The following is a 27,781-nucleotide window of genomic DNA, read 5'->3' as shown; positions in this document are numbered from 1 at the left end:
AAGAAATTTAAGTTGGAATACATTTACATTGACTTTTAAAACCTTTACCACATTAGAAAACTCACTTTAATAGCAATCAAATCAAAGATTCGGGTGTTAAACATGTACAATTTTATTACAGATATCCACAAACATGCAAAAACAAATAAGTATAAAAAGTTAATACAAAAGTTGCATCTGTGCAAGTAAAAAATTTTAAAATACTGCTCAATATTAGAAGTCTGCAGATACTGAGTGAAACCAGGCAACACTTTTTTTTTAATATATATATATGCCTTTTTAAGACACAAAAGTAACAGGTAAGGCAATACAAGGTGACAGTTGACGTGGCACTTATGCATATCTGTGGTGAGAAACACAAAAACACACACACACACACACTGATGCTCTGATGCATGAATGCCACAAGCTTAGTCACACCTCATGCACCACCGTCTTATCTTGTCATACCAAGGCTCTGCCGGATCACTCACTGAGACTGAGTGCATCCGAGGCACTTTTCACGTTGACTACACTGCAGTCAGAAAGAGGAAGTGGGAAGTATAAAAAAAACGACGTGTGCATGAGTCCTGAGTCTTGACCCTCTTGCCACATCTCAACGGACACCCTGAACGTGTGACACCTTCTTGTTCCTGACAGGCTGCGGCACGTGTAGATCATTGCGAATAAGACAAAGACTTTGGATCTTTAGATAAAATAAAGCGGCTCCGTGTGGTTATTACACAAACACTGAGAAAAGTACAACGTTTAATTTACTCCCTCACAATAAAAAATCCAGAAGACCTCCCCCCCGCTATAACCTCAGACTGAAATTACTTCTCTTACTAAGGCACGCCATTAAAGAGGTGCAGTCCACGTTTCTTCTTAAAATACAAATTAAAAAACCCGCTGCTTTCCAGTTGTTCCTGTTTTTACTGCTCACTCTAAACACTTAATATATTGCTGGTTAATTAAAGCCACTGAGAATCCATAGTTACCCTGAAGAGATGAGTTGGTTTTACCTTTTTTTGATTTCACAGCATTAATTGCATAAGTCCTTGCAACAATAATGGTAAATTGTAAACTGTAAAGCGCTCACTGGTTTTAGGACAAAATAAAAGCATTACTGTAATTGCTATTTCTTAAAATACAGGTAAAGATTTATAATGAAATGCACCACAGGATAATCAAAGGTGATCTTCTTTTTGGACTTATGAGGAGGAATAAATATACTAACTAGGCATCAGGTGATTGTGTTGATTTGGCTGCATCTGTAACCTTTGACCTCTTGCCTCCATGGCATTTTAACATGATAATAGATGTCCCTCCATCGTGCAATCAATCACACAGACAATTCCTTCAGGGCCCCACTCACTGGTATGCATCTACAATGTGAACAGTTGGAATGTTTCGAACTGAGTTAAAAACAAAAGCTTCTGGTTTAGGGGTTGTGCAGCATTCAGCAGCAGCAGCAGCAAGCAAAAGAAAAAGTTAGAAATCTGCAAAGCCACATCTGAATATGTGACAACCGCCGCTAAGTAAAAAATGTTGCTGTCCTGGAAAAATACAATAAAATAAAAGTATAAAATACAACAAGGTACGTCAAGTCTGTTTTACATGTTAAAATATTGGCACATGTATTTTGTTTGTATGGCTTGATCCTCCTTAAGGCCACGTACGCATTGGCAGGTTTGTGCATTTTATCATGATGTGAAATTAAAGAAATCAGAGGAGCTGTTTTATATATATTTATATGATAGATAAAAAAATTATCAAAAGTATTTTATATATACAGTATATGCATTGTTTTGGCTTGTTGAAATCACCTTAAGTCTTTATCCTGGGTAAATCTGTTATATCCAGGTTTAGCTCATATTTGTCCAAGTCTCCACTCTGGTCCTCAGTGCCCCGTTCCCACGCGTGACTGTCTGTAATGTCTCCCACGTCGCAGCCGCTTCTCTCCTGTTGCTCTCCGTGCTCCCTCGGTGGTGAATCCTGGACGGGTCGACCTTCCAAATGCTCTCCTGACACACTCTCATGTGCCTCTTCCACACGACCATCACTAACCCCTGCCTCTCTCTCTTCCTCCTCCTCTTTGAGTCCCTCTGGAGCCCCGTCCAGACTGGAATCGCTGAGGAAAGAGTGCGGGGTTTGAGTGTCCTCCAGGGACAAAGGGAGGTCGTCAGCCAGCCGACCCGCGAGCATGCCGCCTGTCCCCGGGCCGAAAGGCATCTCCTCGGGGTCTTGGTCTGGATCCTGGTCTTTGCTGCAGTAAGCGTAGCGGTGGTTCATGTGCTGGGAGTAAGAGCCGGAGTGAGAGAAGCGCTTGCCGCATTTGTCACATTGGTATGGTTTCTCTCCAGAGTGCAGCCGGCTGTGCTCGATCAGATGGTGCTTGTGCTTGAACGCCTTGTTGCAGATCTTGCACTCGTGAGGACGTTTGCCTGTAATGACGACAGAGAAATGATTTAACAAATATTTAGAAAATGTACTGAAATCACTTCAAATTGTTTTTTTATGTAAATTTTGTCAATATTTTCTAAAGATTATTTTGACATGGTGTATCGTAACTAAAGCAGATGTTTACCTTAACTTACAAAAAGGTAACAAAGGGTAAAAAACCTATACGTAGTTAAAATAATATGCCGACCAGCATCTGTAATGTTCATGAATAACAATATTTGAACAAATATGATGGCAGCCAATAAACAAAATGATATATCAAATGTTCTTGCAGACTGTGCACAAGCTACTGACCTGTGTGCTCATATTTGTGCCGAAGCAGTGAGCTGCTCTTCTGGAAGGTTTTATCACAAATGTCACAAGCATACATCCCCTCCTCTGTCTTCTTTAGCCTCTTCCTCCCGGGTCCACCTTCTCCCTCCATACTTTCATCCATTAGAGAGAGATAGTCCAGTGCTCCGCGGCTTAACACCTCACCCTGTAAAGAAATAATGAAAGATATAACTATGCAGTAGTTTGTATGGGGTAGTACTTTAATTCTATGCACTGTTTAAGGTAATACATTAATTTTTTTAAGAATTTACAAATTTAGTAGAGGCAGAGAAGGGGGGGAAGACATCGGGTCCAAGCTGAACCTGCCATCATTGTAGGAAGACTCACATGAGGCACCTACTCATCCAGGTGAGTTTGGTGCCCCACAATGCACTTCATCTAAATCTTAAAGAGAAGCCTTACTAACCATCAGAGCTTGCCTCTCCTGGTGGATCTTTTTCAGCGTGGCCTCCGCATCCGCCTCCATCATGTAGGCCATAGGAGAGAGGAACCCAGCGCTATTAGCTGGCTGACTGAATGGAATCTGTGTGATGGCATCATGTCCTGAGAGCCCCAAACCAGACTGGTTGATGAGAGGAAAACCATTGTATAAGGACCCTGGAAACACAGGAGTTCTGGCCCCACTGTAAACCGGGTGGTGGTAGTGTAAGGGTAGATGTGAAGTCGGACTTAAGTTGGACATAAGTCTCTTCAGCTGCTGCTGGGCCCCAAGCTCTCTCTTCTCGCCTCTGGCTGAGCTGCCGTTAACGGTTTTGTTTCTCCCCTCTTGGCCTGAGAGCTGCTTGGGCAGGGAGAGGTCCAGAGGTTCATTCTGTGCGGACCAGGGGCTTCCAGACTGGTTCTGAGGTGAGGAGATTTCAGGAGGGAAGTTGTTGAGGTCGAGGCAGACAGGAGAACTGAATCCTGACGAGGGAACTCTTCTTCTTGCTCTCGGTGAAGACAGATCTGGGGAGTGGTTGATTTGTTGGCTCGGGCTTCCCTTTTCCTGGCTGGACCAAAACGCTCGTGCGGACAGGGTATCATGGTGGGACGATGTGGGAGAGTGCATTGCGACCAAAAGCTGCTGCGGTACAGAGTGCCACCTGGGCTTGTGCAATGGTGACTTGTTTCCACAGAGACCATTGGGGACCTCTCCTGGTTTGCTGTTCTCCAGTTTGATAGCAGATCTGGGGAAAAACAAAGGTGGCGAGGAGTGGTCTTTGCCGCGAAGCCCCTCGGGCACCTCCATTGCCTCAGGATTCATCTTGCAGAGGTAGTGCTCGTGCTGCAGAAGCACTGCCACATTGGGGAAAAGGTGGGAGCACCAGCGACACGTAACCCCTAGCACGCATCTCTCCCCTTCACCTGACTCCCTCCTTCTGTCAGGGGACATCCGACTCTCAATCCCTCCTCCATTGTGAGTCACCCTCCTTTCCTCTGCTGCAGTGCCTCCTTCTCTTTCCGTCTCCTCATTTTTCTTCACCTCCCTGTGAAGCACCTCCTGCAGCATCTCCTCAAATTTGGTCCCAGAGTAAGGATAAGGCAATAGGGTGGTCCCTTTTAGGATGCTGGCCCTCAGGGACAGCTCTGCCGAGGGGTCCCAGGACCGAGCCAGATCCAAAGCTTTGGCGAAGGCTGCAGGGTTCTGGTTATGGTCTTGCAGCAAAAGCTGATGAGGATCTTCTGGTACTCGGCCCAGAGACCTGGAATTGTCTTGGCTCGGTGAAGACAAAGGAGAGCCGTTGTCGCTGCTGTTTCTCCCCCTGCCTGCAGAGGGAGACTGGAGATATGCGGGGTGGTAGGGGCTTTGGTTGTGTCCATTAAAAGCCCCGCTGGCTCCTCCTGTATGTCCCCCTCCATTCCCTCCACCGCTGTGGCACTTTTTGCTGCTTAAGTGGGAGCTGTATGAGCCAGAATGAGAGAAACGTTTCTTGCAGTTGGAGCACTCGTAAGGTTTCTCACCTAAGGGACACAACACAGAAAGAACGCAATTGTCAAAAGATGTCAGGTGGGCTGAAAATACTTTTTACCAGGGTGTCATCATTCTGCATTTTTCATAATCGTTTTTTTCTGTCGGCACATGAACTGGGTGTGTAATTTCACAAGTGACTTAAGTAAGGGTTAGTGATACAGAGGAAACAATAGCAAATTAACGGGTGAGTACAAGTGTGGTGATGTTATTTTGTCTCACCACTGTGGATGCGGAGATGCTCTTTGAGGTGGTGTTTGTACTTGAACGCTTTGCCACACTGCATACATTTGAACTTCCTGGTCTCCATGCCTTGATCAAGCATGATGGGACTCTAGGAAGACGGAATGCTGTTATTAGTTTTACACTGGAAGACGTGAAGGGAGCAATTTCAGGGTTGGTAGAAGTATGATTATGGTAAATGGTCTGTATTTATATGCATAGATACACACTTGATGACCACTCGAAGCACTTGACACTACAGTTTGGCCATTCACACACACATTCACACATTGCTATGTGCTATAATCTTTGTGCAGCACTTTCCCCATCGCACATCATTCAGACACAGTCAGGGGCAATTTGGGGTTCAGTGTCTTTCCATGCGGACTGGAAGAGCTGGAGATCAAACCACAAACCTTGTGGTTAGCGGACAACCCGCTCCACCTCCTTAGCCACAGCCATCCAAAGGTTATTTGTGTATAACACAAAGTTAAAAAAAATATCACTACTAAATAATTAAAACTATAAAGAACCATGCTGTGGCATTTTGCCCTAATTGCAGGAAGGTTTAGGCTACTCTGAGTCTCACCTTGTCCTGCATTTGATTGTGAAGTGCCAGGTGCTGCTCCATCTGTGCCCTATGGGGGGCAGTGTATCCACAGAGTGGACAGACCATGTGCCCCCCCTCCCTCTCCTGACAGTACTTGATATGTTCCCTCAAAGTGGCTCCTCGCTGATACATCCTGTGGCAGAACGGGCAAACCTGCTGGTTCCGCGCTGCATCTGAAGCCGAGAGAGAAGAGACGATTTAAACAGAGCGTGAAAACTCTCATGCATTTATCACATATACTGTTTTCAGGCTTGGGGGCTGAAGCCTTTCCTGGTATAGGTCAACAACCTGTCTTATACATAAATTCAGCCAGGGTTAACTTTAAAATTTAAAAGAAATTATTAAAATTGTTTTATTTTGAACTTAGTTAGAACTAGTAGATTCTAAAAGACAATTTGAGAGTTTTTTTTACGCTGTGTGTGTCGTCACACAGGTTTAATGTAGAAATAGGAAGATGGATTCTTACGACACCTTTTCTTGTGTGTCTGTGGTTTAAGCTACAGAATGAAATGTGTTCTCACAGAGCTGAACATAATGATTTTATATTGTTCACTAATATTTATGGATAGATACAAGAATATCTTAATCCAATACCAACATGTCTCCCTAATGTTTTTATTTTTTCAAGTGAAATTACTTAACATATTTGCAGTGTGACATAAAAATTACAATTCTGCCTTATCTTCCTATTTTCCCAGAATGAATATAGTACGTACATCATTATACACGCTTATCATTCTTTAACGACATCCTGCAGTTGAGTTGGTTATTAGAACTAATAACAGTCATTTCACATGTGTACATTTTCTATGTATTTATCATTGCAGCCGTTCCGTTATTCACGTACCTGCTCCCTCAGGGGAACTGTGCTGAGCTCCTGGTGACCAGATAGCGGGCGGCAGGTCGTCGTGCCGGCTGCCCTGGTGGTACGCGGCAGCCGTGCCATTGTGGCTCAGATGGTCCAGGAGACTGGCGGAGGTAGAGGCCCTCTTCAACTGGGCCAAGAATTCATAGTGAGCCAGGTCCTCAAAGGCGTTCTGGGAGTCTGAGCTCTTACCTGGGGAACAGATAAAAAGACACTGAAATAGGTACAACTATAAATATGCTCAATTTGAAGCAGCAGTTAAGGTAAACATAACTATGAGACGTGCAGACTCTCAGCTTTATTAGTGTTACTACAAATTCTACTACAAGTTTCAAGAAGAAACTTTTTTAAACAAACCCGTTTAAGGTTAAAGACAAGTTTTCCTTACCTACATTTTACAGTTATCCTTATTATACAAAAGAGACTATCATAATTTTTTTTGCTTTTTTGAGCAAAGCAAGATTCTAATATTTTTGTAGTAATTAGAGACTTTTACTAGATCTGGGTTATTGGAAACTCTTTTCTTATTTACCCAATTTATTTTGTTTGAGTGAGAACGGTTCAGACAAAAGATATAATCAATGATTCAAAATATTACATAATCATCTCTTTTCCAAGAAATCACATTTCTTAGTCAAATCCTTTTAAGGTAATTTCATCCACACGTACTTTACAATTATCGCAGGCATCTCTGTTATATTGGAAAACCTTTTCAAAGATGTTTTCTCCGTCTTTGTGACACCGTGCAACTGAATCTAATGGGATTAAACAGTTTACTCAAAAAGACTGAAAGATAAAACAATAAATCCAGGGATCGGCCTGAGGAGACACACGCGATTTTAAGAATTCTTGCTAATTTGAGTTTTCGAGTGCAGTGACAGCCACAGATGTACTCAATGTGAAGTGGAGAGGGTGTCTCCTATCTCAGGCCAGTCAACTCTGCTCACAGCGACTTTGAGGAAGATTTTTCAAATGTTTGCAGATGTTGGCATATTTTGAGCTGTTTTTTTATGTGGTGAAGGGAAGAGCCTGTGCGGTGGCGTGTTGTAAAAACTCCGCTCTGCCTTCATCAGGCGAGGCCGAATCACACGAGGCGAGGCAGCTAAGTGATTGTTAGTAGGCGAGCCGCGCAAGCCTTTGATCTCCGCTAAATAAAAGGGAAAGCCTCACGTCGCACAGTGCTGATTTCAGTACCGTAACGTCACCTCTTTGATGCATGGAAATATTGTGACATTGTGTGGGATGAGTTCTTTTGTCATGCTTTCAGAAGGCTGCCTTTTCAAAGAGAACAGCGAAAAGAAGAAACAGCTTTCAGGGAAGGCATGGTTACACAAGGAGCTGATACGAAGGTGTATCTACGGGGCTCTGAGCAGCATCGTGAGGCTGGCAGTGTCTTGCATCAGAAAAAGAAAAAACCCTCCTGGAAAACTTGTTTACACTTACTGTAGAGTCCACGGCAGTCTCGTACAGTATCCCTTACAATCGTACTTTCTTCACTGAGCCAGTTAAGTAAGTTAAAATCGCTAGATCTGGATCTTTATCTGAATCGGCACTAAATTGCAGACACTCATAAATATCAGTCCGCTAAATATGCCTGATTCTAACACAGATGCAACCCAACCTCCTTGGTGGAGATAACAGGGGCTTAATTCAGACCACAATGAGAACACCACACTTCAGTTTATCACTTACAGTACATCCTCAATGTTTCATGGTCTCCATCCTGGTCGGTGGTGGATGCAGTGATGCCGTCCTCAGCCGCTTCGGCATCCGGCTCCACCTGAGCCCAGTAGTTCCTGGCGCCGGGGCTGAGGCTGTGCGGGCGGGTGGAGCGAGCGGGGCTGCCGGGCTCCTCCGTCCCCTCGCTGGGCGTCAGGCTCGTCTTGTCCAGGCTCTCCTGGCAGTCCTGCGGCTCCAGGCTCCACAGGCCCACCTCATCCTCCCCCTCGGATCCCAGTGAAGTCGCTTGCTCAGCATCCACTGTGAGAGGGAAAGTAACAAAGGGAAGTTTTACGGGGGGGGCTCTGAGTTATATTTAAATGCCATGGATCAAATGTTCAGTGAGCTCATTAGGGGATGTTTGATTTTTGCAATGCTATATTGTGTTTTCAGTACTTTAAAAGTCAAATAACACCAACACATGTCTTTAATCTGGGCTAAATGACACGCCAATTATTTTGTTGTGGTGTCCAAACCTATAATTACTTTTTTAAAACATGGTTCCTAATGAAATGGACATGTCTCTTGTTATTTCAGATGGTGTTTAGTTATTTGAGCTGTAGGTTGTGACCACTGGAAACCAGACACAATAACGCATGGGTTCAAACAAATATGTAAGGAACCAAACTGAGGAAAAACACAATCAGGAATTCAAAAATATTTTCTAAATGCAAATCTAATTTTTCAATTTTTTTCAATATTCCTCTGCAAGTAAGAGGATGAGGTTTCTTTCATGTTGTTCAATGTGGTTTTGATCAAGAGATATTTCACATGGCGTTGTGGATGTGTGGATAATGATCAATGCAAACAGACAAGCTCAGCATGCAACATACATAACTGAGGAAAGATGTATAATTCTCAACACTTCAGACAGAAATATAAAATATAATAATATATTAGATTACAAATTTCTGATCCATTTTAAAGGGAAGATCAGTACGAGGCTTTCTGGATACAAATTTAACCAAAAAACGACAATAGATATATATAACAAAAGAGTATGAATGTATTTAACTCAGTCTGCTGTTAACGTGTCATTGTGATTTTTAAACTTCACGCCAAGAACATGCAGCTTGTTTTAATGTCACTTTAAATCCCAGTTACTGACAACATGTACTTCTCTGTTACTTTGAGTTCATGTGTAACTGTTTTTAAAGAACAGTTTGTGACTGTAGGATAACGTACACTTTTATGTCTCACTCTATATTTTCATCGTGATCCGTGATGTGCACAGTACATGGCCGTGAGGCAGCGGAGCAGTAAGAAGAGAAGACAAATAACATATTGTCATTTTAAAAGTGTACCCTCGGTGCCCGGGCTGCAGAGAGGAGTGGAAGGGCGCGTTACTTTTTCCCATGGCGAAGACAATAAATGACAATTACAAACACATGCCTGGGATTTCAGCTGTAGGCTCTTATTTCCAAGGCTTTCTTTGAGGACTCTCTGTTTCCCTCTCGCTGATTGGCAATATCTAATCACAACCAAGTAATGACCATTTAAGAACACAAAGTGGACTCCTTGCCAGTGTGCGTTTGAAATGCAGCATCAGAGAAAGCCAAACCGTTGTCGAGGGGAGAGCGCGGCCTGTGCCAACGGGCAGAGCTTCCAGTTCTTCTCCCCCCCCCCCCCCCTTTGTGTTGTGAAAAATAACGTTTCTGATCAGTATTCGATGACGGCCGCACTACAATGTTGTCATGGATCCTATTAGCCTCAAATGAATTTTCCTTTTGGGCTCCGAGAGCGATCAGAGAGAAACGTACAGTTTCACAGCTCGTTAAATGTCACAAAACAAAAAACAAGATTTATTCATTACGCTGTCAAAACACACTCGCACTCACTCCCTCTGAAAGATTTTCATTTTCTTTCTCTGAATCGCTGCGACTGCAACCTGGCTCGCCCGCCTGTGGACAGTGCTCCTCGTACAGTTTGCCCTTCAGCTCCCTTGAACATGTCATGTGATCCCACGGCTGTGACCGTGCACTCAGAGGAACTTTATAACCTGGTAGCCATGACACCTTCACAACCGAAAGAGACATGAGCTTGCACTGATAACACACACGCACAGTCACTCTGCTACTGAAAGAGCCGAAGGGGGCGACCCGCAATCACATCTAAGTCACTCGCACAATTTACACACATTCTTCAGATGAGTGTATTGAGATGTAACTCCTACACGTGTATCTGTTTGTATCAGCATGTTGTACGTCCTTCCCCCGGCTCCACTGCACCCGTGTTCAAACCGGTGCTCATGCAGAAAACTCAGATTGCGTGCCTCCTACAGAGCTGATCAACTAACATGGGGAGGACGGACTCGATCTTAAGGAGGGTGAAGTTCTTCATCAAACATGCTCCACTACAGCAAGTAGTTATGAAGTTGATGAGGTTGCTCAATCGGTGCTGCAGGAGTTTCCTTGGGATGATAGGACATACACCGCCAGGGCCCAAAAAAGGGTGGGGGGGGGGAGTCTGGTCCTGATTAGCATCAAATTGGCTCTAATCTTCTCTCCCATGACAGTGAGTGACACTGAGTCTATATGTCCTGTCATTAAAGCGGCACCGCACAGGGATGGCTTTCATTATCAGGCCCCGTTGATTTATTTATTTGGATAGAGAGTGCGTCAAATAGATTCGTTTTGCGTGTGTGTGTGTGTGTGTGTGTGTGTGTGTGTGTTTGTTGGACCAACACAATCTTTGAACACTGCAGGAGGCTTGGGATCGTCTCCATGAACGGATTGTGTGACAAGGTACAAAATGAATTTAAGAGTAACACAAACTAGCACCCACCAGTACACTGCTGTTGTGCATGCACATTATCGTGCGTGGGAAGATTGTGACTCATATCCAGAGAGTGCTAACCGAACTGTGCTGCATCATGCCTGACAATGTTGATCACTCGGTCGTCTGGGGACTGCTTCTGATGGCTTGACAACAACACTTGTGTTCGGATCACACACTGCAACGCTATTTTAATCTGTCTGTTGCTGCCTCTCCCTCGCTGACGGAGGCTGAAGTGAAAGGTTGACGGTCTCTGCCTGTCAGGAAGATGGTCACTTTCTCCAGCTTGGACACGTATCGCTAGAAATGCAGAGTCGCACTCAGAGAAAACTTATTTCTGCTCTTTTCGAATGTGTTTATTAATCCATATTGAGTTTCCTCTGCAGCCTAAAAAATAATCACCTACAGTTGTGGTTCCAAAAGTAGTTGTCGGGACCCCTTGGGAGGTTGCGAGGCACCGACAAGAGGTCGTCATTGATCAAATTAAATTCAAACCAATTAAATGAACCATAATTTAACAATTAATGCAATACAAGAAGGACACAAAATTGTTAAATTTAAGATAAATAATTATATCAAATGTTTAATATTGATAAATAATTCATCAACCTTATAATTTTCTTTGTCCCCACATGATCCCTGAGGTGTTTATCAAAGAATAGTCACAGCATCAGCTGCAGCAGGTTAATTAGTCGCACCAAATGATACATTACAACATTAGTTCAAATCAATATCCTCTTGGATAATGTGGGTCCCAAAGTAAGAGCCTTATTTTGTGGGTCACGAACTAAAACATTTTGGAAACTCTGAACTACACTATTAATTTTCTTATTTACATCATTGGGTCGGACAGACATGAATAATAATTATAAATTCATAAGGACATATTTTTGTGGGACAGAATTTTTCCAAAACCACATTAAAAAAGTCTGCGTTTCTCTTGCACTGGCTCAGCAGAGAGATGGTTCCAGTCCCGTCCACGCGAACCCTCCTCTGTTTATATCCCTGAGGGCATCGACTGTACAGACACTCAGCTGCAGTTTATTTTACAATTCACATATGTGATCTGGTATTGACTTAGTAATTATGTGGCTAAATGGTAAGCACGCAGTAATTACCTAAAAATTACCTTGTTTGTTTCTCTTGGTTTTAAATGGTAACAAACAGGGCAAGGCCCAATTTACCACACAAGGAATTTATTACCATTCTGTTGATTTTTACTCACTTTACACTCGATGTTAAAACTAAGCCAGTATAACAGTAATACAATATTATCAATGCAAATTAATATATTATTGTATCTTACACATTCTAATAAAAACCAACTATAATTAAAAATCTTTTGTACAAATTAGTTTGAGATATTTTTGGCCGCGGTTAGATATAAAATTGACAAACAACAATCAAAAAATAAATGATAAAATATATAATAAGGCTTTGATATATACAAAAAAAAGGATTACACACACACAGCATATGCCTACTAGTAAAATTACGTATTAATCGGAAATAAAAATCAAAGACATATTTTACAAGATCTGAGTATCGCTGTAAATGTATTTTTTAGCCCACCTCCTTTTCAACAGTGTTTGCAAATATCACAAAGCTGTAACATCTGCTACATTTCATGAAGTACATAATGTACGCGGTAAAACTGTCAAAACCAGTGAAATGATCACAGCCCATGAATAAAAACTCACTGATTCCCCATATTTCCAGCAGAGCTCCTGTAGATTTCACTTAAAGACATTTTCAAACACCTTTCTATCATTATTTGCTTCTCAGCAGTGAGACAGTGCTTCTTCCACGACAGTTTCACTCGCGTCGAAAGAAACTAAGCACTTGCTATTTTGAACTAGATAAATTACCACATGGAGGTGCATGGACGCCCACGTGCCAAACAAACAACCGAGCACAGGAAGATGTGTGTTTATTGTCATTTTACTATACCTATGAGAGCAGTTCAGAGACACCAGGGATCCACATTCATCTCCAGAGCATATCGCAGGATTCAAACAGGTCATTTGTCACTGTGGCTGCTCTCTTGTTCATACCTGCTGTGTCACATTCGCACAATGAGTCAGGGGAGGACCACAACCAGCAGGCGACGCCTCCCCCCCGATCCTCCTCATGTTAGCAGCAACTCGCACTCTCTCACCCACACACTCTCTATCAGAGATCAATCCTGACAACCGGTTATTAATGATTTGTTTAGCAGAATTAAGTCAAAATCGTATATATCACCCCCCCACTTCATAAGCTCACAGGAGTGTATGATTTCTATAATATACCAAAGCGAGAGACTTTAATTTACAGAAAACCTTGCACTGAAATTTCCTCTCCTCAGTCCGGAATGCAACTTTTGATTTAAATTCATCCGAATGCTTTTTCTCAGATTATACGCTGACAGCAAATTGAGGATTAAGTGCTCTAAATGACACGGTAACCAATAGGAATGGTGGTAATGGGATGTTTTGCTGCGTGTTTATTGCATTTCTGTGGCCAGTGAAGAGGAGGTGCAAACATTCTTGTCTAATGATGGAGGAAATAAACCTGCAAACGCACCGATACCAAAGTCACGCGGTCGAGTTTGAGCTCAATCGATTGGGCGCCGCTTCTACAAAGTCTGCAAATGGCTGCTGAGACTGAGATGGAGATTGTAAAGGTCATATTAGTGTGGAGGAAGAGATGCTAAAATGTGCAGCGTGTTGCAGAGTGTGATTGTGAGCTCTTGCACTGAAGTGTGTGTGTGTGTATCCTGTAACGGCATCTTTGTGAGGACCATTTTGAGCATAGACCCTACAGAGTGAGGACATTTTGAACAGTCCACACTGTTTCAAAGGGGCTGTTTGAGGGGTAAGACTTGGTTTTAGGGTTAGGCCTTAAGTTTGGATGGTTAGGGTGAGCTGGGGAATGTATTATGTCAATGAGTGTGCTCACTAAGAGAGAAGTACAAACATTGGTGTGTGTGAGTGTTTGAGAAAGAGAGTGACACAACTACACCGAGAAGTGATGGAGAAAGAGAGATAAGAGAAGAGCAACGGAACAAAGGATCAGAGAAGAAAGGTACACAATAAGACTGAAAGCACCAGCGTCAAACCGTCCTGGGCACAAATCCTCCGACTGATGATGAACTGTGAAAAACACACAACAGAGGGAAATTCCCTCAACGCACACATGCATACACACACCTACAGAACATAGGGTATGGAGTAATACAGAAAAACAAACAAACAAAACTGATGCGGTGGAAAGAATGGAGAACCAGACCGATGTGATGCGGAGGAGAACAAGAGTCATCAAACAAACAATAATCTGTGTGTGTGTGGTCCAGTTATTAGTCATGTTGTGGGGACCTAAATCTTTTGTCACATTATGTCTTCTTCATCTGGACAAAAAAGTCCCCGTAACGTGAATGATTTAATTTGAAGATGAAGACATGTTTGAGGGTTAGTAAGGTTCAGTTTAAGGTTAGACTTAGATATGAGACATGAGTGTGTGCGTGTGCGTGTGTGTGTGTGTGTGTGTGTGTGTCTGCACGTCCTCCAACATCATCTGAACTCCAGTCGCAGATAGCAGAATGGAGGCCCATGCGGCGCCGCAGCAGCCGGGTCACAGCTCTGTGCCGTTAGATGTCCCCCTCATTAGGAGACACCACCCTGTAAGAGTATTTACACCAGCACCGCAGCCCAGGGGCAACATCTGCACTTTGAAAGATGCAGCGGCGGCATCGCACTGCAATCAGCTCGAGAAATAAACACACAGCTAATTTCCTAGTATTGATTGAAGCCCTGCGAAGACAACAGCAGTGCGATTCTGCACACTGTAGCTTGACAACAAGAACCGTATTGAAACTATTTCGCCCTTTGTTCACTGTGGCTTTTAATGATGCTCTTCAATTAGGGCCCTGGTGACACAAAAACAGAATCTCCCTTTTGGGCATTTTATTAGCTTCAAAGCCGCCGAGCCATTCGCCGATACCACACACAGGGTTGATTTGTCAACGAGCTGTGCTCTTGGTGTGAGTGTGCTCTGGTGTTAGTTTCATTATTCACATATGAGCGCTCAGTGCGATTTCAGAGGAGCCTGCATGCACGGGCGAATCAAAGCACAGCCCCGAGACAGAGACTGTGCCGCTCTGTGCTGTTGTGTACTGCTGCCATGGCCCCCGCTCTGGAAAGGGCCCTGGCATCTGAAAATCTATTGATTTCACAGTATTACTGATCTGTTATTCTCTATCTACACGTCACATCACTGCACTGCACCCGACAGTGAACCACATGTGCGCAGTGGAAAACCTGTTCTTATGTGGCTTCAAACAGACCTGAGACATTTGACTAACTGCAAACAAGTTGCTAAAAGTTAAATATAGTTGCGAAAGCCGTAAGTTACTGTACATGTGCTGCAGCGCAAGATCAATCTACATCAAGATAAAATGTCTGTCATCATCCTTCACCTTCAAAGGAACACTTTCTTCACGTCTGATAGACTTAGTGAATCTCTTCCTGTTTACCATGATGCACACTTAACTAGGCTTTGTTACATCCACAAAGGAAGTTATGTTTTCACCCCTGTTCGTTTGTTTGTGAGCAGCATTGCCCAAAGACAACTAAATGGATTTCTATGCGACTTTGTGGAAGGATGCGGTACGGGTCGGGCAAGAAGCTATGACATTTTGGTCTTGGGTTAATCCAGGAATTTGTTTTAACTTTCTTTAACAATCCGAGAAAGTGCCGTTATAGTCGTTCTATTGTGACTGCCAATATGGTACAGATTATATTTTGGGCTATTTTAAAGACTTAAGTGCCAGTTTTGTGTTTCTTATTTGCTATTATCATTGTTTCAGTATCATTTAAAGGATTTTAAATTCATTTATATTTCACGTGTAACATTTAAGCTACTGCTACATGTCCCCTTCCCAAGGAGCTCATTGGTTCCTACCTGCCGTTGTTTCACGTGGGACAGGTGTAACAGTGGCGTAGGCCCGTTGGGAAGTCCAAGAGTTATGTTCGGTTTTGCCGTGTTGGTGTTTATTAAATAAAGATAGAAGAAGAATAAACCCCTGTGGTTTTAAAGACAACTTGTAGCCTGCTTATTGCCCAGTAACTTTTGCTGTTAAAAGAAGATTATACTATATATACTGCACAACATGTGTGAGGTCACTTAATGAAATTGAAGGACAACCTTTACATTTTTTGTATTTGAGACATTGGGTGATAGCAACCACGTGTATTATATATCATTTCATATAAAGAGAGATCAAAATGATTCTGATTAGGGCCCTTTTTTTTTTGCACTGTGATGCCTTGATGGATTCAGTCTTATGCTAAACCTGTAGCCTCCTTAAGACATCATTCTCTGAGCTACCGTGCCTGTGTGAGAAACAATAGAAAGTGGAGCAGTGAGACAGGAAGAGGGTCCCAAATAGCTTCAGGCCTAAACGGCGATCACACCACAAAGGTGTTGACAGAGCTGTGAGGGGAGGTGGTGTGAAGGAGAAACACACTGTGTACTTTTTGCCCGTCCTGTAGATTCCCAGCCCAGCTATGTATATTCTTAGATCATGTGGTGAGTCTTCTATAGAAATCCACGGTGTATTTTTGTAAACCTATAATGATGGTAAGTTCCACAGCGAGGTCAAAATGAATAGGTTCCCATTTTGCACAGGTAGAGCTTGTCATTTAGTGTATCATCACAGTAACAGCCTCCTTGTGGGGATGGTGTGTTCAGAGTTTCAGCAATAGGACGTGCAAACAAACCACAGTTGGGTTAAAGCAGCACAGTCTCGTTATCTATGAGTCCATCCCCTTATCTGCTTTTACATCATTTGTCGAAAACGGATAAGAGAAGGAAGGAAAGTTAAAATAACTGAGATCACTTAGGTCTGAATATTCATCTCCGGGTGCAAGTGAGCTGAGAGCGAAACAAAAGGGGAAAAATGCAGCAATCAGTTTTTCTCTTTGCATTCAAGAGGCTCAAGGTGTGAGTGGAGAGGTGCGCAACGAGCCTTTGTGGTTGTGTGTTCTTCCTCCGGAGGTTTCCTGTGTGCTGCTGCTGCTTGCGTGTTTGCCACCATGTTTACCTGTCCTCCAGACCACCACAGCGACATTTATCAAAAGAGGAGTCACCTCGTTTTCTCACCGGCCGTTACCTTCAAAGCGACAGCACAGTTTCTAAAGCCTGCGTGCGGCATACAGCAGTAACACACAAAATGCAATGATACAGCAAGTAAATCGATTTTTTTTTTTGTTTCTCCCCACTGGATTCTCTAACCCCAAAGAAATTTACAAGTCTTTTGAGAATTTAAAGGGATTTTATAGAGTTGTTCTGTCAAGCGATTTAACATCCAGAACCTATAACAACCCTAATGACTTACAGCCTCTGCTTTAAATGCACTGTCTCTTTCTCGCTTTTCCTCATCACACATCTGTCATAAGCTCTGTCGCAGAAAACAATTTCCACTGACCCACTGCGCTGAAAGTTAACACAGGAAACACCGGTCACATCATCCTGCTGCTGAATTGTGTATATTGGGTAATTCACCATGTCAGTGACTCACCAGCAGTGACAAACCAATTCAGCTATTGTGTGTGTGTGTGTGTGTGTGTGTGTGTGTGTGTACTCGAGCTTTCACCCCCGCCATGTTAGAGCCGAGTGCCACTGCCACCGTGCACTGGGAAAAGGTTAGCTCGGTTTGAGGAGCACGTTATTTTGGAGTTGGCCCTCCGCCTCCTCCTGTGGCCCTCGCTGGTTTCCGTGTAGCGAGGAACCGGTGCTGGAATGCAGCGACGGTCACAGAAGGACCCACGCACTCACCACACTGTGAATCAAAAGCCAAACTCCACTTCATTAGACTCCTGTCATTGCAGAGACTCTCACACCACTCTATAAATACCCCCGTCTCTTTCCCCCCCCACGCCAAATTTGTTTTCCCTCTTCCTTTTCTTGACACATGAAAATGCTCGGGGACGGTTCCAGCTGTCTGATGTGGCTCTTTATTTTGTACGTTGGCGCAAGAAACCACACAATAGTGGCTCCTTTTGAATATTAAAACATTCTCTGACGGAGCACAAAGGTTCTGAAGTTTTTTAATAGGGGTGCACGCTAAATAAAACTTCTCTTTCGAGTTTAACAGCTACACAATGTGGGATTTGGTTAGTTCGACTCGAGCGGCAACTTTCGGCTATGCCCACGACAGGAGATTTGTTCTGAGGGTGAAACAAATATGCCTGGTATCCCACGGACTTCTGGCGGCTTCAAACGTCTTTATATATACGATCTCTCTGAGGTGTTTTCTGCATTGAAGCCCTAAAATGTTTTAATATAGCCACACAAAGCCGATTTAAGACACAAGATACAAGAACTCGGAGGAACCCACAATGAGATATAAAAGATCAGAGCGCACATGTGAAGGTATTCACGACACCAGTAGTTTAAAAAAAGCAAATCAACTCGTTACAGCTACTGCAAATAAATAAAACTGCCTTGTTATTTCTCTGCACTTTGGCCAATTAAAAGTAAAAAACAAAGACCACAAATAGTCATTAAAGAACATGACAACACGGGACATTTATCTTCTGCTGCTGCATTCAGGAATCAATCAGTATAATAATAGTATGTTTCTTTACAATGATAAATGTTTGTCCGCCTGCAGATGAGACCTAACAGTCAGATCCTGTTTGTAACGTACAGACGGGGCGCCATCCTCTGGCCCGTGCAGACATTACATCCCTCAAATGAGATGATAACACACCAGAGTGTTTCCAGTGACCACAAGTGACCTTGGAGGCTTTGAAACATAGAAAAGACGCCTCTCTAATGTGGCGTTCTGCTCGTGTTCTTTGTCTTTCTCTCAGTCGTTCCCCACGCGCCTGCACACACACACGCACACACACACACACACACACACACACACTCTCTGTCTCGGCCTCTGAGTGCGCTCTGCCTTCTTTCATCACTTTTTCTGCACGCACACATTAAGAAATACAGGCGAGGAAAAAAAGAACAAACACACACACACACATTGTTCACACACTGTGTGGTTATGGAGTTTTGATTGGGAAGATGTATGAGTCATATTGCATATTAATTTACACACACTCGTAAGTGCTTTTGTTTCAACTTGATGTGTGTGTGTGTGTGTGTGAGTGTGATGCCAGAACCTGCGCTTTGAAAAAGAAACTAATTAAAGTCATAGAGAAAAATGCAAAGGCAGCAGAACTGCACGAGAGAGTGTGTGCATGTCATTACTGACCTGGCCCATGTTGGAGAAAAAAAGAAGTGATGGCAAGAAGAGAGAGGGAGAAAGAGAGAGAGAGAGAGAGAGAGGGAGGGAGAGTAAAACCTCAACCGTCGAAATAATGTATATAAAAAAAGACTGAACAAGAAGAAAGGTTCAGAACGCAAACTTGGGGAGTTTAAGAGGATCTTTGATGTGTATCAGAAGAGGAAAGCAGCCTCGCGACTGGGACGACAGTAATTTTAAGTCGAAGCAGAAGGCCGGCTGGCTGACTGGCTGCCTTGCTGGCTGCCTGGCTGACTGCCTGGCTGACTGACTGCAAGCTTTGATGGCGTTGGCTGTTTGAAGTGGTTTTTCGGGGGATGGGAGCAGCGTGTGGTGTCAGTGGGACAGGGGAGGCACTCAGGGGGAGGGGGGGGCATGATGGCAACCGTTCAGGGCTCTGGGAGAAGGGAAGGGGGGGGGGAGGCAGAGGATGGATAGATGGAAGGAGAGGGGAAGAAAGCAGGAGAGGGAGTGGATAAAAATGGAAGTGAGGGAAAGGGATAGAGGAGGTGGGGGGGGGGGGTTCGATACAGGAAAGGGAGAGATAAAGAGGAATCAAAGGGAAGAAAGGAGACGGAATGGCGAGAAACAAAAAGCAACAGATGACGGCTGGAATAAAGTGCAAGTTTGAGAGAGAGAGAGAGGGAAGAAAGAAAATCTGATTTGTTTTCAGACATTCAGGGGCGCGTCCCAATACGAGGCCCGGACGCCTTCACACCTTCCTATGACTCGTATCGTTCAGATGACGTTACCTCGCTCTGAAATGCTGCCAGGCTGCCTTATAACTTAACTTCCCTTTCCATCCCTCCTGCAAAGGCTGGACACACGCACCATATAATCATAACTGCACTGCTTCCCCGAGGTAACCCGGCTCGACCGCATCGGCAGAGAGGGAAAAAAGAAATGTACGACTTCAGAACGTTTTTGTTTTTGTTCTCCGCGCCTATTCATTTTCTTTTTATTAGCGGCTGACCTGTTTGGTTTCAAACCGATGCGCCAGTTTGTCAAATTTGCAACAGAAAACATGATCCGTAGCAGTGAGATTAGAGCAGTGAAGAGTGAGCATGTGTGATGCTGCCTGTGTTGGATCCTTCTTCTTACCTGAGCTAAAGACTCATTTGCAGCCTTTAAAAATGTCATGCTGGTTGGAGACATCAATATCTTTTTCTTTTTGTGAGGTTTTTACTGATCGGGATTGAAAGTGACTAAATACAGAGGCATGATTTATTACAAAAATAGTCCAATTCCTTTCCAAAACCTCTCCATTGTTGATTTGTGATGCTGCAGGCCACGTCTTCACAGATACTCTCGTGTAACACAACTAATATGTTTGCATTGCATGTCTCACTGGAGGAATGAATGAATTTTTTGTTTTGTTTTGTGGTAAATCCCTGCTGATGGAAATTTCTGCCGAGATGATGCATTCGCTGGTGGGCCCAGAAGTCAGCGGAGCGTGTTCTCTCCCCAGAGGAATGTGTTTACTCCCTTCCAGGTAACTGAGTACGTACATTATCTGAATGTGTGAGCGAGAGAGGGAGAGAGTGGGATGTGCAGGTCAGACGGAGGTGGTACCAGGTGATCACAGGTACAGGGAGACGGAGCGAGAGAGGAGGAGGAGGAGGAGGAGGAGGAGGAGGAGGAGGAGGAGTTGGCTGACTGACTGACCCATGCCATTTCTGTTGCTGGTCCAAGTTCTCACACCCCAGCTGATGCAGGACAAGCTGCAGATAGAGTTTATGTTGGTGCACTACAGAGATCATGACTGTTAGAAAGTCTGACTTCCAATAGGCTGTTAGCATATGTACTGTGAGAATATATATATATATGTTCTCTGTATTTCTTTTTTTCATTTTCATTTATTGCCTACTTTATTTTGTTATACTTTCACATCCTTTTTTGACCTTATTTTGACGAGGCTGCTGTAACAAGTCCTCAGCCTGGGATCAGTTAATGTTATCTTATCTTAATTATTTACGGCTGCGTCGTCTGTGGTGAAACCTGGTTCAGGCCTTCATGTGATACTGTAGCTGTTTAATCACTTGTTTCATTTGCTGGATTAGTCAAAACAAACTGTGACATCTTGTTTCAAACTGAAATTATAAGCTGATTAATTTGTTGACAGATAATACATAAATTTTTTTGATTATTGATTAATTGTCAAAATCCCATTCGAATGACAATTAAACCATCAGGGGATGCAAACAATGATAAAGATCCCACATCTCAAAAAGTGAAGAAACAACTTTACTTTTGTCCTCTGGTGGCTGGCTGCAGTCCAGGTCATAAACTCCACCCACTCCATGTTAGCAGATGGGACATGGAGCAAACTAAAAACACCTCAAATTCATTTAGGTAATTCTACTACGCTTATGGTTTTTCAAATATAAGTTTAATTTCAATTCGTTGACTGACAGCTGAGATTAACTCATGATTGGTCGGGAAGGTTAATCAAGGTCGCTCTGATACTCTCAAGTGCTGGTCAGGTTTGTACTGAGCTCTGTTACCTGCCATGAACTGCATGTCCATCACGGGGAACGTGTTCAGCTAAAGAGGAAACTACTGGTGTTGTGCTGATTTACCATCAGCTGACCGCACAGTCAGCAGCCCTGCAGGGGAGACACCCACCGGGGTGCGGCATAGGATTTCATAACTGAGCGATGACCAAGACAGCAACTTTATGTTGGAAAAAGAAGGAAGGAACAGAAAAATCTTTTTTTACACGAACTAACACGGTCCTGCGATACCTTTTTTTGTCAAAGTGCTGCCATGGCTGCCCGTGTGGTGCTAAGTAGACAGAAAAGATCCACTCGAGAAGAAAAGTAAAAACGAGAGAAACATTTTGTTTAAAATAAGGAAATAAGAGAGCAAGGCAGAACAGAAATGGGAAGTGATTAAAAAGAAAGGTGTCAAACTGTCAACCACTCCGTTTCTCGAATCAGTCCTCTGAGGGGATCAAAGCAGATCGTCCACAAACGCCACCGCTCGCCTGTCGTTTACCACGTATCAACGTGCTGCCCTGTTATAGCTGCTTCCAGAACCCTGACACACTCTGTGTCTGTCTGCCAGGCCGCTCTCCCCTCTCTCCCCTCTCTCCCCTCTCTCCCTGTCTCTTTTCTTTCCCCCCGCCATCCCTCTCTCGCTCTGCCACCCATCTGGGCCTTGTAATACATGACAGCTGAAGCGGGGTTCCAAATTTAATTTGAGGTGTGATAAAACGGCACATATCTATAAATTGTGCGCAGAGATCCTGCCTAGATCTGGAGAGCTTTAACCCCTCTCCCCTGTCAAACACGTGCGGCACATATCAAACGCACAATACCCCGGCCTGTCTGCGCACAAAGGGGAAGATCTGCAAGTGGACTCAAAGGTGAGGCGTGTTGCCAAAGCAATGACAAAGGATGTAATAATAAAACGGGGAAATGGAATCTGTCAAGAATGAAAAGAGAGCAGTTTCTAACATCGTAACGTAAAAGTACCTAAACCCTTTTTCTGTCAGATAAAACGCCTTGATGTGAAAATAGAATCGCACGCATTTGAGTGAGAGGCAGCAAAAAATATTGTTGGTGTTAAACGTGTGAAGAGTGCAGCCTGAGGCACCTTGAGACTCTCACACACACACACACACACACCCAGAGACACACACACACAAACACACACACAGAGACACACACACACAAACACACACACAGAGAGACACACACCTCACAGCCTCTGTGGTTATTCATGTTGTCTTACAGTTTAAAAGAGTGTGATCCTCAAACAGTCAACTCTTAAGTTTCTAATTAAGTCTCATCGGCTCTTCCTGGATTTGACTTTCAGCGACGAAGCCACCGTTTGAGCAAACGTTACATTTCTCTGCGCAGATCAGTTGGATTACAAAAAAAGATTGATTCTAAATTTTGTTGCAATATTTCTGATGACGAAGAGTCGATGTCACATCTCAACAAAAGACGTCCCACATCTCCAAACGATCACGAGCGGGAGCCGATACGGCGGAAAGCCCCCGCGCGAGTATTAATCCTACAATGGCACCACAGAACTTTCCAGATAATAATTCCTCCGGGAGTGGATCATCAGCGTGGCAGCCACACAGCAGGAATGTACAGTACGACATGGGACTGTTTGGGCCGCATCCAAGCAATAATCAAATGAACATGTGAAAAATACCAGAGGGACTCAATCAAGGGATTCCCCATCACTGCTGCGTTGATCTGGCATCAAACGCAGCAGAGCTGGGATGGGAAAAATATGTGCCACTTGGAGCTATGGGAACGTCGGGGAGCAAATAAGGGAACACTTAAGATGATCCCACATTCTGTCGCCCCGTCCCGTCTCTTCTGCATCTACCCATCGTGCCCCTCGGAGCCCCTCCGTCCCCACCTCTGTCATCCTCCTCTTCTTTCTTCCTCCTCTGTCCCACCCACCCGCTGGTTCTGACGCCTGAGCTGAGCCCCTTGAAGAGTCCCGGTAATAAACTGTGGTGCCTGAGCTCTTCATTGCTGTCTCGCCCCCCCCTCCCCTCATCCCCGAGCGCCGATACATCTTACAGCAGGCCCGGTCCAACAGGCCCAGCCCATGTGCTTTGTACAGTACAAGCGCGACAGTCTTTCATTGCTGTGTTTCCCCCTCTATTCTCTCTCTTTTCTCCTTTTCCCCCTCTTTTCTGCTGCTCGAGTCCTTTGTGTACAGTGTGCTATGCTCACTGTGGCAGCACTGTGCCAGAAAAACCCACACAAACACACACGCATTCACACACACACACACACCCGTACATGTATGCACACACATACACAGTCACAGACACACAGCTGGGCCCCAGCTGCATACAAAGACTGGGGTTTGGAAATCAATGAAGGAGAAAGAAGAAAAGGGGAAAGGAGTTGAAATAAATTGGCACTTGAAAAAAGGAGAAAAACGAGAAAGAGGGAGTGAGGGAAACAGGGAGAGAAAGCTCTCTCTCTCTCACTCCCTCTCTCCTCTTTGTTAAATGGGCACATCAACTCAACAGCAGAGCGAGGTTTTTCATGGACTGACAAAACCTGAAGCACAAGGCCACAGGGCTAAATATGTTTCTGAGGACGCTCGTGAAATGCAGCCCGGCGTCTGATTCGAGAGTCGGGGCCTGGATGAGCGTGATCGGGTGGGTGGGTGGATGTCTCTCTGGTGGAGGCGCCCGCTCAATAGAGGGGAAAGCCCGGGTTTAATCCAGTCAGCGGGCTTTAAATAAATGAAAACACTGGAATCTAAACAGCGGGCAGAGACCAGTTACTGAACCAATTAGCCGGCTTCTTTGAATCCGCTCTAGAGACTAAATGGCTGCCTCATTAAAGTTGTCCCGAAACTGAAATAAAGAAGTTTCAACGAGGAAAATAGATGATGTCTCCACCGCTATTCCAAAATGATGCAGTAATGTTATTGATGTTTGCCTCAAATGCAAAGAAAGTGAAAGTGTAAATCTCATAAAACCCTGATAATTAAAAACGTTGCGAGAAATTTGACCATTTGCTCCATCAATATGAAAAATGTAGCATTACACTATCAAAATAGACATTATGGAGTCAAATGTGAGTGTGTATGGAGGCCTGAAATTGGGGGGGGGGCTTGCTCCGCTAATGAATTCACACTCTTTGAAACCAAAATCTCTCTCTCACAGCCAGAACAAAGGTCATCATCTCAAATGGATGTGTTTCCTTCCTCGGTCCCAGGACTGTTTCCAATCTGCCAGGAATGAAGAGTAGTAATTTCCTCACGTTGCTTGATATTGGTGAACATTGACACTTTTATTGGGGGAGACAGAGACATAATCAATAGGCGCCTTGGGGAGAGAAGAAAAGTCAGCGTATGGCTCTTTTTTTTTTTTCCACCTCTTTCTTCTGGTTTGGACAAGATCCGCAAAATCGCTGTCTTATGAGTCAGGCCTGCCAGATTCATTTGGGTTTATCAAGGACCTTTAACTCCCTGCTCGCATTCCAGATCCTAAACACGGCTTTAACACACACACGTATCTGCGCCTGGCATCCGTGCAGCGAGGAGGGCACGCGCAGATTCTCCACAGGCGCCGGTGCGTGTGTGTGACACAGGACACCGATGAGCGTGCAATCTGCACAGACATGCACGCGAGGCTCACTTCCACTCGTATGAACAAGAATCAATAAATAGAGGAGAAAGGGAGCAGCCCGAACAGAAGTGACACAGAATATATTATATAACAGAGCCTCAACATTTCTGACTTTTAGGACACTTTTTAGATTCTCGGCCACATCTCAATTTGTAATCAGTGTCTTTTTCTGTTTTTTTTTTCCCTTCTCAGGTCTTGAAACTCCACCACCGCTTGAAACTGACCAGAAGCGATGGTTAAACTTTGCTCTGAGGTCACAGCAGGAATTAAAGGAACTGTGCTTTTCGTTTTGTTACAGCTACAGTCTGATAGGCGACATGTCCTTGTCAGGGAGTAAATGTGCTTTGGGGGTTATTTCTTTTTTTCTGCTTTCACAGCACTGCGATGCTGTTGATTCGTGCGGTCGGTCGACAAACTGCTACGTGACGGTCAAAGGTGAGAGTGTGCATGTGTGTACGCACCGCACCCGTTAGCGCCGAGCAGCCACAGAGGGATCTCACCCTGGTGACACTCTCTGCCGGGCGTCACACCTCTCCGAATGAAAATGAGGAAACACTTTCAGCAAACTCTAATGGAGTCCTGACAGCACACGACGGTTAGTTGTCACTTCAGGGGACAAACACGCACGGTGCCGGGGGTTTGTGAACCTCAAGAGTTAAGAATCAAAAGGAGTTGTGTGTCTGTGCGCTCTCGTTCGATTCCCGGGGACAAAATATCCTCTCAGGGACAGAAAGGTGATTCAGTTAAAGGCTGCGTTTTGCACTTTGACTTTAGGTTATGTGTTTAAAAAAAAGTTATCCTATGGTTTTCCCTTGTTTTCTCTGCATCAAATACAAAGTCAACAGCAAGACACAGCATCACACACACACTTCAACAGCGGTAGAGGGATTTAGACTAAGCTTATAAGGATTTAAGGTTAGTTTTATAGATTTGAGCTCATTAAACAGTTGTTGCCTGCAGTTAAATTTAGGCCCAGAGAAATGTTCAATGTTGAGGATAATTTTAGAGTTTTTGCGGCTTCGGGGTTTGGGAGGCAGCGTTTGATTCTAACATAAATTTCCAGTCCTCATCAGAAGAATAGGAGACCGAATGTTTACGTGGGTGTCCATGTGCGAGTGTGTTTATCCTGCACAACAGTCAGGGAGTTCAGAGGCAAAGCCACACACACACACACACACACACACACACACACACACATACACACACACACACACTTGCAAACAGCGCACAGTGTGTGTTGCATGCAGAGTCTCAACAAAGTCCCTAAATTAGGCACACTGTCAACAAGTTCCTCTCCTGCAGCCCTGCTGTAGGAAGTGCATTCACACAGACTGATAACATCTTTACACTGTGATAAGACCCCTGATGGTCAGAATTACACAAAGATCGATATGACTCAGTGGAGCAGGCTTAATAGAGAACATGGGGCGGGGGGGGGGATATTTTAAAGCCTTTGTATTGGGCAGAAAACTCAAAAAACTAAAATGACGATTGTTTACACATGTTTAAGGTAAAGCAAATTATTTTAGCAATTCGATTTGTCACTTTTACCTAAAATGCAAGCGATTTAGAGATTTGACAAAAAAAATTGTTATTTACACTGGTTCAAGAAAAAACTTCTATTTAGAAGATACATTTTAAACAAGCCATTTTCTTAATGTTGTTTCTGGTACAATACACTTTCTAGTTAGAAAATGTTGACTGTGTGTTGAGTCAAAGTAGCTTAAAGTAAACAAACTAATTTGCAGTAGAAAATAAAAACTACAAGGGAACAAGATCCTAGAAAGAAACCTCATGAGCAGGTTCAACCTTTTTTTTTTTTACTCAGGCCGACATGAGAGAGAGAGAAAGAAAACCGTTTTTTTTTTTTTTTAAAGAAACTTTTAAAGAAACGTTTTTCTTAAGAAACGTTTTAATTTGACGAAAATCATCTCTTGGATATAAAATCAAAATAGAACCACGCCATGCTCTGCGTCAGGACGTTTTAAACACTGTGGATTTTCCAAACTTTCCCAAAAAGTTTGTGAAAGTTTCTTTTCGGATAAAGATAATAAAATAAACAAGGTTCTGGAGATTCCACTGAACGCGTGCACGGGCTTGAGGGATGTTTTCTGCGCCTCCGCCTCTTAACGCACGTCTCTACTCCGGCTGTAACAGTCCCAGCTGCCACCCTGCCTGCGCATCCTCAGCTATTCATACTGCAGGCTCACGAATGCAGAAACACGAATGCGAAAGTTGCACAATGAAACACACGTTGTATTTGTTTCCCAGAAAGCTCCCGAGGAAATGTCCCCCCTGTGATGGGCTCCTGCGCGCGACATCTGCTGCACCGTGGAGTCCCCGACTTGATCGAACTTTCTTCTGCCTCCCCCCCCTCACCCCTTCCCCAGCGCCTCGGTTCTCTCACCTCGGTTTCTCCTGGGGTTCGCCTGTTTCCTCCGCTTGCCTCGGCTCTCCTCTGTCAT

The 27,781-nt window shown here is 44.0% G+C and overlaps 1 protein-coding gene across 1 annotated transcript; it reads right to left on the bottom strand.

Annotated features, from left to right (window-relative positions):
* Positions 1 to 96: 96 nt before the first annotated feature.
* LOC128460400 (zinc finger E-box-binding homeobox 2) lies at positions 97 to 27,781 on the bottom strand. The gene is made up of 8 exons (XM_053445582.1): positions 27,724 to 27,781; positions 8,113 to 8,400; positions 6,403 to 6,612; positions 5,535 to 5,728; positions 4,946 to 5,057; positions 3,182 to 4,716; positions 2,737 to 2,920; positions 97 to 2,423 (listed from the first exon to the last, which is right to left on the bottom strand). Exons 1-8 carry the CDS (start codon positions 27,779 to 27,781, stop codon positions 1,807 to 1,809), a joined length of 3,198 nt encoding a protein of 1,065 aa, XP_053301557.1. The 3' UTR covers positions 97 to 1,806.

Source organism: Pleuronectes platessa, chromosome 2, assembly GCF_947347685.1.
Source record: "Pleuronectes platessa chromosome 2, fPlePla1.1, whole genome shotgun sequence".
In the NCBI taxonomy this organism is placed as follows: Eukaryota; Metazoa; Chordata; class Actinopteri; order Pleuronectiformes; family Pleuronectidae; genus Pleuronectes; species Pleuronectes platessa.
The sequence above is the reverse complement of the archived record's forward strand: the minus strand, read 5'-3'. Positions and strand labels throughout refer to the sequence as shown.